General features: G+C 42.0%; 1 protein-coding gene across 1 annotated transcript; it reads right to left on the bottom strand.

The window, feature by feature from the left end:
* Positions 1–214: 214 nt before the first annotated feature.
* Positions 215–10,560, bottom strand: LOC138775580 (charged multivesicular body protein 5-like; the record flags this gene model as incomplete). Its single annotated transcript, XM_069955973.1, has 6 exons — positions 215–1,438; positions 2,523–2,635; positions 3,602–3,710; positions 5,166–5,237; positions 7,988–8,081; positions 10,514–10,560. Coding segments are annotated over 6 exons (486 nt in total), but the record flags the coding sequence as incomplete, so codon positions are not given.
* Positions 10,561–11,322: the final 762 nt, after the last annotated feature.

Genomic DNA, 11,322 nt, shown 5'->3' with positions numbered 1-11,322 from the left:
TCAAGTAATGAGCACCTGAGCATTTTAGTACTTGCTCATCACTAGTCAGGAGTAGAACAGTATGGCGGAAGAGTCACCCCCAGACTTAAAGGTGCCTTGTCCCTTTCAAATACACTGCACTCTTGTCAATCCCTAGAACATTCCATCATTTGTTCACACCTGACATCTTCTGCCATTGCAGACACAAAATTGACTACAACTGGAGTAGACAAAATAACAGCAACTCATACTCTTTTATTAAGTTAATTAAGACACAAGTAATATTTGGATTTTAATCCTCTTGTACCCATGACTACTTAAATAAAAAAAAAATGGATATGAAATATATATGTACACACACAATTGTTTAATGGTTAAATTTTGGTTATGAAGGTGTTAAGTATGATTCTGGATGCAACATGGACTGAAGTTTCAAAGACTGTGACCCAAGATCTTCACTTTTAAAGGGTGCCTTTACACAGAGATTTATCTGACAAATCTTTGAAGCCAGAGGCAGGAATGGATTTAAAACTAGGAAAAATCTCAGTCTTTCCTTTATGACCTGTTCTCTGCTTAAAGCCTGTTGCTGGCTTTGGCTTCAAAGATCTGTCAGACAAATCTCTTTGTTTAAAGGCCCCCTTACAGAGGCCCCCTTTGGAGGCAGATGTATCAAGCTCTTCTAGTGCAACCTGAGGTAGGGGGCTAATGTAATGTCTCTCTCACTCACACACACCTTGCACAAAATTTTTTGCCAGTTTGCACCATATGGGCAGAGATATCAATATTTTTACCCAGATTAGCTTAAAAAAAAAAAAAAAAAAAAAGATTTTTTTTAAGCCTGATTTATGCAAAGACATGCACCTTCTGCTAAATCCAGTAGTTTGAATCCTGGAAAAATATAAAGTGTGGCGCAAAAAACAAAACTCCGACTATTGATACATCCGCCCCTTAACCTTCCACCTACGAGACCTGGGCTTAATTACAATGGATTTATAGGAAACAAATGCTTGCTTAGAGAATAAAGCTACATTTTCATTAAAACTAGCACACATCAAGAGGTTGTATTGAATCTTCACAGGTCTCCCAGCCTGAGATGTTTTTATACAAAATATTTTTGCAAATTATTATTGTTCCTTGCACATGTGAAGCGTTGGTAGCGTAGGAACCAGTCTTCCTCAGGGCTGTGGAAATCTGCTCCCAACAAGTTAGAAGAGTACAGCAAGTAATTCCTCCCATTAATAGGGATGTAGTGACTTAAGCAAAAGTTAAAATATGAAACCAAGTTTTTGTTCGGGTTGTAAAAAAAGGAAACTGTTAGATAAGTTTAAAGCAGAAAAGAAAAAAACTAAATCCCACTGAAAAGAAAGATGACTTAGTTTACTTCAGCAGTTTGTAACATGGTGTAGAATTATGTAGCTGGAATCTGTGGCAGTCCAAATTCATCTACCAACACGCCATCCTGTGGGAAACAGTAAAAAGGGAAAGGTCACATTTTTTTCTTTTACACCTACAATGCCATTTATTGCTCCGAACTGCACCTCACAGTTTTACAGTCTGGTGAGGTGTCTGTGTCCAACATCGGGACACAGGGACTACCTTGTTAGCTGTCCTACATTAAAAGGGTAAGCGTCTGTGCTTAGAATTGGTAAAGGACCTGATCTCACAGGTCCTTTAACTTCTCATTACAGTAAGGGTCCTATTAGACGGCCGACTATGGCCCGATCAATTTAGTAACCAAGCGGCGATCTGCTATATCGGCACTCGTTTACTGGACCTATTAGCCTGATAACTGGGCAGTAACAATCGGTCTAACGATGTCCATGCAGCCCTTGCCTAAAAACCTGATACCTTACCTGTAGAGATGAGCGAACCTCGAGCATGCTAGAGTCAATCCGAACCCGAACGTTCGGCATTTGATTAGCGGTGGCTGCTGAAGTTGGATAAAGCCCTAAGGCTATGTGGAAAACATGGCTATAGTCATTGGCTGTATCCATGTTTTCCAGACAACCTTAGAGCTTTATCCAAGTTCAGCAGCCCCAGCTAATCAAATACCGAATGTTCGGGTTCGGATCGATCTGAACCCGGTTCGCTCATCTCTACTTACCTGTCCCAGTCTTCTCTCCTATGCTCTGCAGCTTCCCAGTCCCATCGGCTTCAGTGTTCCAGCCTGTGATAGGCTGCTCAGACGCTACTGCTGCCGCCGGGAAGCAGCGGAGCACAGGAGAGAAGACCAGGACAGGTAAGGTATCAGGTGTTTAGGCAATCAGCCGTCAGCAGCGCATCACTATTACATGTAGCAATGTGCGGTCGTCGCCCAACGATTTTAGGTCCAAACCTAAACCAACGATCAGCCGCTGATGATGGTTTCATCGGCTAATTGTTGTCTCTATTACACAGAGAGATATTCGGCCTGTGAAACATCAACATGGAGTGGCTGGTATGGTCCGGGCAAAAAGCTTGAGAAGCCCTGCTCTAAAACATGTAACAATGTTTATGAAAGTGAAGCATATTTTATTTTTCTTATCTTTTTCAAATCCCAATACCTTATTTTTCGAGTCACTTGGAATGCCTTCAGGAATTGCAGGTGCCGAGGCTGCTTCATCTAAGTAAGAGCTGTCATCATCTGCCATGAATTCATCTCCCAATGCATCCAGCTCTGTAATTTGGGGGGGAAAAAAAGAAGATGCTGATTGCCAGAAGTGTCTATAAGCAAAGGACACACCATAAAATGCAAAAGAGAACCAACAGGACATTACTATACGCATATTATGCTATATGATGGCATAGCAACAGGACAAGGAAAATGTATATATTGGGTGCAGCACATTTAGTAAAAGGGGCAAATATGCTCGTTATTTTAGGGTATGTGAGTGTTTTTGCTAACAACTTTAAATGCAGTTATTTGGCGGCAATGGTATATATTCTACTATTACTTTATGTATATGCAATATATGTGCTGCTGCCATTAATCTGACTTTTGCACTTTACTATAATAGCTGTTATGTATGTTTTTGCACTTAATATGAACTAGCTGTTATTTATACATTGCACTTTACCTTATCTTATTTAGATGAATTTGCTGCTGTTACTACGATGCAATTGTGCTTATTATGCGTTAATGGATGGGACCCCACAATTGTTTTTATGGGTAGGTTTTAATTGTGTTTAAAGATTGTGCACAATAAAGGCATTCTGTTTACTTTTCATATTCTTTATTTGTGTTTTTTGGGGCGGTTGTAGCTGTTTAATTTGTGGCTTAGTGCCCTCTATATATGATTGATTTGATTTTGGGTTCTTCTCAATTGTAGGTGTATCATATTGTGTGGTGTATTTGTTAAAAAAAAAAAAAAAAAGTCAACAATCACTGATTACACATAAATAATGTTGCTGCTTAGGACAATTGTGCACATATACTTTAATACCATATTGTATCTAGGTTCTCCCCTCTATTTAATATAAAGATAAACTCCAAGCAAGAAAATACACACATCCATTCATCACATGGCTGCCACTACGGTTGTAAACTGAAAACATGCAGTTACCTAAAGTGGCCATCAAAGTTCTACACCTGTTCGCAGATTATCCACAATATTTCCTTATAATTACAAACATATTTCCTTACCAGCTTCAAGATCATCTTCATCAATTTCGGGTGTCCCATAACTACGGCTCAGTGCTTCCTGGATATCGTTTGCATTCTCCATCATATCTTCTAACTGATCTTGTAAATCCTGTACAGGCCACATTATTATTTAGCACAAACATGACCCATTATATTGCAAGAAAATAAAAGTTAAAGCAAAACTCCCTGACCGCATATTAAGTTGGCGAAACTGCTGGACAGATACCAATAAAAGAGTTTAACACATAGTGTTGTTGCCTGTGTTTGGGGTTTTATTTTAATTAAAAAAAAATGACTATTTGGGCCGTGAAGAGCATCAAGGAGGCGGGCCTATCGTTCACTGGGCCGAAGCACTGCTGAATCTCACTGCCCTGTATGTACAATAATGTACAAAAGAAGAGCCCGTGGAGCCTCAAAGAGTCTCGAAACACAGGACTAGCCAGATATCCCTCCGGGAAGGACCCAGCCAACCCCTGGCTGGGTCCTTCCCGGAGGGATATCTGGCTAGTCCTGTGTTTCGAGACTCTTTGATGAGGCTCCACAGGCTCTTCTTTTGCATATTTATGTTTCCCAGGGGCAATGTACCTAGGACTTCACTGCTTTGAGCGCTTTCACTAGCAGCCGGCAGGGTTGTCGTTTGGCTGGTCTTCCTGAGATCAGCGATCTGTTTCTCTGTATGTACAATGTCTGTCGCTGATTATGCAAAGGAGCGGGCTTACAGTACAGTGGGAAAAATAGACTCTGCCTTCTTCACACTATTTACAGTCCAAGTAAAGGTGTTTTTCTATGAAAATATAAACACAGGCAACAAAAGGTATGCTAGATGGTCACAGATCTGTTGATGTCCAACTACTGTGATTCCTCCCTTAGAATAAAACAGCAACAACACCTTTAAAGGCTGAATAGTCGGCACATAAAAGGGGTGAATAACCCTTTAAGTAAAACCTATAAAACAAGGCTCGCACACATTCCTTTAAAGGGAACCAATCACCTAAAAAAACATAGTAAAGCCCCCAAACCATCCCTAACACACTTTGAAAATGTATCTGTATAGCCTGGAGTACTCCAAAAATGTACTTGTATCTCATACACGTCCCCTTTCACAATGGTTATACAGTCGTTGTATACCTGAGACGTATCAACAGGTGCCTAAACAAGGATATTGTTATGGGTACAAAATGGATTTGTATCTATTGTTTTTCTCTTTTACAAGTTGTACCAACTATAAAATGAATGCTAAGATGCCAAGCTGTTTTTTTCTAAACTGCTTGTCTTTGCTCAAATAAAAAGATATTTAAAAAAATCCCTGGATATTCTCAGGACTAGAGAGGAGGTGTGTAAGATGAGACAGTAACCATGGGGGCAGATGTATTTGTGGGCTTTCTTTCAGTAATCCTAGTGTATAGCCTGTCGATTGTATTGAATTCTGCAGCAAATACAACTTATCTGTTCTTTTAACAAAAAAATAAAATAAAATTACTGATTGTTTAAATATGGCCCCAAATATGGCCTGCTAACTTTAAAGGAAAAAGAAAAAACAGATGGTTGATGTTTCAATAGTTACCTCAATCTGATCAATTTTGACTTGCTTGTATGCTTTTTTCATTTCCTTTGCCCCGATTTTCATTGCTTCCACCTTACGTTGCAAAACAAAAAATTATAATAGCATATTACTTATTTGTGACTATACAAATATACTTGGCAAACAGCATTATCTAGCAGTCAAGCATTTACCTCTACTACATTACCCTTGTGTTTAGAAAGGCTTCTATAAGCAGAAACGGCTAAATGTGGAATTCAGCCACTGATGATAAGAGACATGCACCCGATGGCTGATTACCACATCTAGCCCTGGCTGCTCAATTATTACAGACTGTGTAAGCAAGCATTGATACAGAAGAGCAGAGCTCCTCCCCAGGTGCCTGGAAAAGCTGGATCCAATCCTGGGAATTTCTCCCAGTTTCCAAGGACTGGATCCAGTTTTTCCAGGCACACGGGGAGGAACGGTAGTGAGTTAAAAGGCAGCTGGCAGATGAGTAGATTGCAGAGAGAATGAAGCGATTCGCTTCATTGATACTGTAAATTCACTCATGTCTAGCAACAAGAAATTAAAAAGAAATACTTTTAACTCTTTAGAACATAGATTGGTTTTACTAATTATTGCTATGGCCAGGGAAAGATTAGCACAAAGCAAATTGTCACAAAGCACAGAAGGTAAAATCAGATGTGTACCACATACATATATGTTGTTTTTAGTAAAGTAACTTACATCACTGTTCCATTTTTCTTCCCCATAGATCTATTCACTCATTGGTTTCAGTACAGTGACCCTGCTGTTGCCATGCAATAAGGCAGACACTTTCCCGCAATCCTCCTTGCTGCATGTGAAGTAAAAGCCAGTACTAATGGGACAGATCAGAACACTGCAACTGAACTAAGCATGAGTGTCCCAACCTAGTGGATGCCTGGCAGGCCTTAAAGGAGAAGTACAGCGAACATTTTTATTAAATTATTGTATTGCCCGCCAAAAGTTTTACAAATTAGCAATATACACTTATTACAGGGAATGTACATAAAGTGGAATGTACATAAAGTGCTTTTTTCCCTGCACTTACTACTCCATCAAGGCTTTACTTCCTGGATAAAATGGTGATGTCACAACCCGACTCCCAGAGCTGTGCTGGCTGTGGTTGCTGGAGAGGATGATGGCAGAGGGATGCTCAGTGTCCCCCCAGTGCCCTGTGTCCCTCAGTGTCCCCCTGCCATCATCCTCTCCAGCAGACACAGTCCGCACAGCTCTGGGAGTCGGGACGTGACATCACCATGTTATCCAGGAAGTGAAGCCTTGATACAGTAGTAAGTGCAGGGAAAATAGTACTTTATAAGCATTTCCCATAATAAGTGTTTAATGGTAACTTGTAAAACTTTTTTTTTTTTTTGGGGGGGGGGGGTGGCAATACAATACTTTATGCTGCTCTCTTTTAAGGCAAGCGAATAAAGTAGTGACAGAAATACTAAACAGCACAATATATTACTTCCATCATTCTGTTTAGCTGTTCTTCTGATATGCCTGAGAATCAGCTTTGTGTCATACCACTTCTTCTGCCCTCCAGCAGCCGATTAACAGTCGTCCATCTATACTGTTTATAGACAGATAGCTGTCATTCAGTGATTGGTAGGCAAAGTGTGCAGGTGCTCCTGAATATCCAGAACTACTGACCACATGCACATAATGGAGAGGACTAGTTATTGTTCTTGTTATTCAGGAGGATCTCTCTGAATCAGCAATGTAAGAAATAGATCATTCTGTTCAGCTTCTCTGTGACTCGTTTATGCTACCCTTAGATATTACAGCATAAATCTACTGGCCGTCTTTTTAACCAAGGGCAAAAGACCTACTTTTCTTCATGACACAACCCTTTTAGGTCTTCAGGGTCCACACTTAGCTCCTCACTGATTTTGCCTGAGGCTCACCTCTTGTGGCAGCTTATTGCACCACAAACAAAGAGATATACATAGAGACAGCATATTTATAAGACCATAGACAGGGAGAGGGCCCAAGCCAAGCATTTGCATGTGAACCTTTAGCTACACCACTGTATGTGTGTGATACAAATCAGTTTGCAGATACAAGTGGTACCTTGATTTAAGAGTAACTTTGATTAAGAGCATTTTGGTTAAGAGCTCACAGTTTTTCAAAATTGTGACTTGGTGTAAGAGCATTGCTTTGGTTTAAGAGCTTCCTGTACTGGGTGGGAGGGGAGTGGGGAAGGGCCATGGTCTGAACAGCGGGGTCTACAGCACTGTACTTTGACCCAGGAAAGTCTCCCTCACCAAATCATGGCAGATCCACTTCAGGCTGGGGCTTACATCAGGGGACAGGACTGTGGAGGTAATCTCTTCATAGCTCCCCAGACAGAGTGCTGCTAAACTGTGCTCACTCTACACCCTGCTCATTCCTTTATACTCCCGCAGTCTCCATCGGCCCTTGTGTTTCCCATTTTCGCCATTATGGGGATCTGCAGCTCCATCCTGTATCTACAAACTGCTGCTGTTTTTCAGGTTATGCAGTTACTATACATTATACTCCGCATGCTGATACTATGCTGTACAGCAACTTATAATACAAAATATTTAGCTGTTTCTAATGTTTGTTTTATTTGTTCTACGTGTTATTCAAAATAAAAATCATTATTTTAGGGGTGTGGAACCAATTGTCTGCATTTCAGTGATTTCTTTTGGGAAGTTTTGCTTTGGTTTAAGAGTGGATTTGGATTACAAGCGCAGTCCCGGAACGAATTATGCTCGTAATCCAAGGCACCACTGTATTTTCCTTTTCCACACAACAGAAAGCTAGTGAATGACATTTCAACACCAATCACCTACCGTTGTTTTTGTGTCTTTTAGTGTTTGAATGGTATAATTGGCTTGCTCCATGTTAAAGGATTGCTGATTTAGGTTATCTCTTTGCTGTTCATACCTGAAACATAGATTCACTCCTTTAGGATTAGGTGCAGCAAAAAGTAAAAGGAAAATTTTGGGCACATTTATCAAAACATCACGTCATTTATCATATGACACAGAAAACGCACAGCTTTTGGCCTATTCTGTGGCGTACACCACCCGTAATCCTTCTTGCCTGATGGGAAGGCAGGGAAGCACAGCAAGACAGGGAGGAGGCATGGCCTCCTCCCATGCCTAATTTATCATGGTTTATGCCTGGAAACAGCCGTAAACCATGAAGAAATGTACACCTGTTATGGAGCAGGTGTAGATTTCTGTGCAACCCTTTAACAGGCGCAGGTCCCACCAGCTTTACTAAGGAGTTGCACTGGGTAAATTGGGAGAGGCTTTATTTAAATTTAAAGGGGTACTCCAGCGCTGATTAAAAAAAAAAAAGGTCATTGAAGCTCCAGTTGGTGTCTTCATTTTTTCTTCGCTTCCTGGTTTGGGCTTTGCCATGATGCACTTTGACTCCTGTGATGTCTAAGTGACTCTGTAAAACTGTTTTTACAGCTTGCTCATCCAATCAGAGCTAAGCAACCTGAGTCATCTGACAAAGAAAGGCTGGCGTAACAGGGTTTATACCCGCCTCCCTCTTGATGACGTCATTGTCACAAAACGGCTGCCACAGAACAGCCTGGGGTCAACAGTCATTAGGTAAGAATGAGTTTACTTCACTTCCTGGTGGGGGATTGAGGGGGGAAAAGATAAGGGAGGGGGAAAAGATAGGGGAAGGGGGGGGGGGGGGGGGGGGAACAGGTGATTGAAGCATATTACAAAGTTATTGGAGTGAGCGAACCGGGTTCGGTATTTGATTAGCAGTGACTGCTGAAGTTGGATAAAGCTCTAAGGTTGTCTGGAAAACATGGATACAGCCAATGACTATATCCCATGTTTTCCACATAGCCTTAGGGCTTTATCCAAGTTCAGCAGCCACCGCTAATCAAATGACGAAAGTTCGGGTTCGGATTGGACTCGAGCATGCTCGAGTTCGCTCATCTCTAAAAGTTATATAACTTTGTAATGTGTTTTCAATTACTGGGAAAAAGCTTTTCGCTGGAGTACCCCTTTAAGGCTGGTGTACAAGTACGCCAGTACTGATAAAGGTTTCCTTAAAGCGCAACTATAATTTCAGTAGCCAAAAAATGAAATTCCTCAAATAAAAAGCCCTCGTGTTACTTTTAAAAGAGCCCTAACTGCGTTGATAGCATGTACGCTCGCTGAGATATCACCAGTTATTTGGCTCAGGAATAAATGAATTTTTCTTCTGGCTGAGAGAAAGTGGGCGTGGCCTATCCCTCATCTCCCTGGCTGGGTCTCTCCATTCACTGACCAGCACCTTAGCAGATGTATCACACATAGCAGGATCAGATAGAGCCCCAGCATACAGTATCACAATGTAAGATTAGATTCAGAGCCCCAGCCGATGGTATCACACACAGTGGGATTAGATACAGTCATCTGCTCTCATTACACTGTAGGATAATGTCAGCCATGGAGGTGGGGGGAACCTGCTGCAGACATCTGATAGTGAATGTTATATGTACTATGGAAGGACTTACAGCTGTGTTGTGCTGGGACTTGTAGTCCTCCCCTCTGTGACTCACCCACTCTCCCTCATGCAGCACATTAGAGTGATGGTGGCACTGGATACACTTGTCTCTCCATCCAGCTCTTCCCCTGCGCTGCTCCTCACACACACACAAACCTCAGCTCTGCTTTGTCACCTCTGTGAGGGGAGGGGGGAAAACGTGCTGCTAGGAGGTGAGGGGAGGGGGGGGGGGGAGGGTTTTTTTTTATGTCTGTGTCAGGACTGTTATCTGATCCTCCTGTCAGAGTCTGTACACTCAGGACGGATCTCCAGGGAGGGGCGTGTGTCCAGCAGGAATGCAGAAATAAGCCAGACAGAGCTGTTAAGGGCATAATCAGCCTTATGTATTTAAAAAACTGTCATTTTAGGTTATTAATGTATATTGCAAAAAGTCTCTTATCATGACCTAAGCTAACTAAAACTGAATGGTCAAAATATTTTATAGTTGCGCTTTAAGTAAACTGTACAGCTATAAATGGCTGCACAGTCCCCTCAGTGGCGTTGTAAGGCTGAATCAGCAGTTCACCTCACCGCTTTGGGAGCAGTTAAGGAGGTCCAATACTATATCAGGCCACCCTAACTATAGACTTTGAGACACAGGCACTTTTTAGCAAGTTTTTTCCTTAAAAAGTTAGTTTTACAGTCTGTATGTGTAAAGTTCCCCTCCATTGGCCCACACATCTATATGTCTTAGCATGTAATATTGTCATCCTTGCACATGGTGGCAGTACTTTGGTTAGGGAGCATATATACCGTACTAATATAAAATGGCAATAATTGTATATCTTTTTAGATATGCAACCCAATATTTTCACTACATTCTTTTCTGTTTCAGAACTCGCATGGCTTTTTGCTTGACCATATTCTGAAAATGAATGGAAAATTTCAGTTGCATGTATCATCTGGTATTTGCAAAATTAGGTTAAGGTCAAATGTAGTATTTTGGTCAGAACTTGTACCAAAAAAGCAGTGGATTAAAGACAAAAAAAAAACTCTTTCATTATAGTTTTTTTGTGTCAGTTCCACTTCTGGGTTTTGGTTAAAATACTGGCCGAAACTATATATTGACCAAAATCTATAGCATTAACAGTAGAAATATTTAAAGGGAAACAATCACACACAAATTGGCCATAAAGATAAGGAAACGTGCTGGTACATCAGCCAGCACGCTTCCTAACCCCCCCTGTCCCTCCGTCCCATGAACATTCAGCCGCAAAGTAGTTTAATAGTGTCCCGCGCTGTATGCAAATTACCATCTAAGTAGTCAAGGTGGCGGGGGGCTGGTCAAGTAGTCACGGTGGGCGGGGGCTTCGTCATGTAGTCACAGGCTCCTGGGCCGCCTCCGGTGCTGTAATCACGCCCCTCTGGGCGTGTTGTAAAGCGACTCCTGGTGACGTCACTCGGGGGGGCCGGCATTGCACGTCGGCCACGCCGACGTCTTTACTAAGCTGCGCATGCGCAGTGCAGCCTGAGAAGACGCTGCTGTACTGCGCTTGCGCGGCGTAGTACAGCAGCGGCTTCACACTGTAATGCGCATGCGCAGCTTAATAAAGACGTCGGCGTGGCGACGTGCAATGCCGGCCCCCCGAGTGACGTCACCAGGAGCCGCTTTACAACACGCCCGGGG

The sequence above is a fragment of the Dendropsophus ebraccatus genome, unplaced genomic scaffold, assembly GCF_027789765.1.
Source record: "Dendropsophus ebraccatus isolate aDenEbr1 unplaced genomic scaffold, aDenEbr1.pat pat_scaffold_1791_ctg1, whole genome shotgun sequence".
In the NCBI taxonomy this organism is placed as follows: Eukaryota; Metazoa; Chordata; class Amphibia; order Anura; family Hylidae; genus Dendropsophus; species Dendropsophus ebraccatus.
Note: the sequence above shows the minus strand (reverse complement) of the source record. Positions and strands in the feature narration are given on the sequence as shown.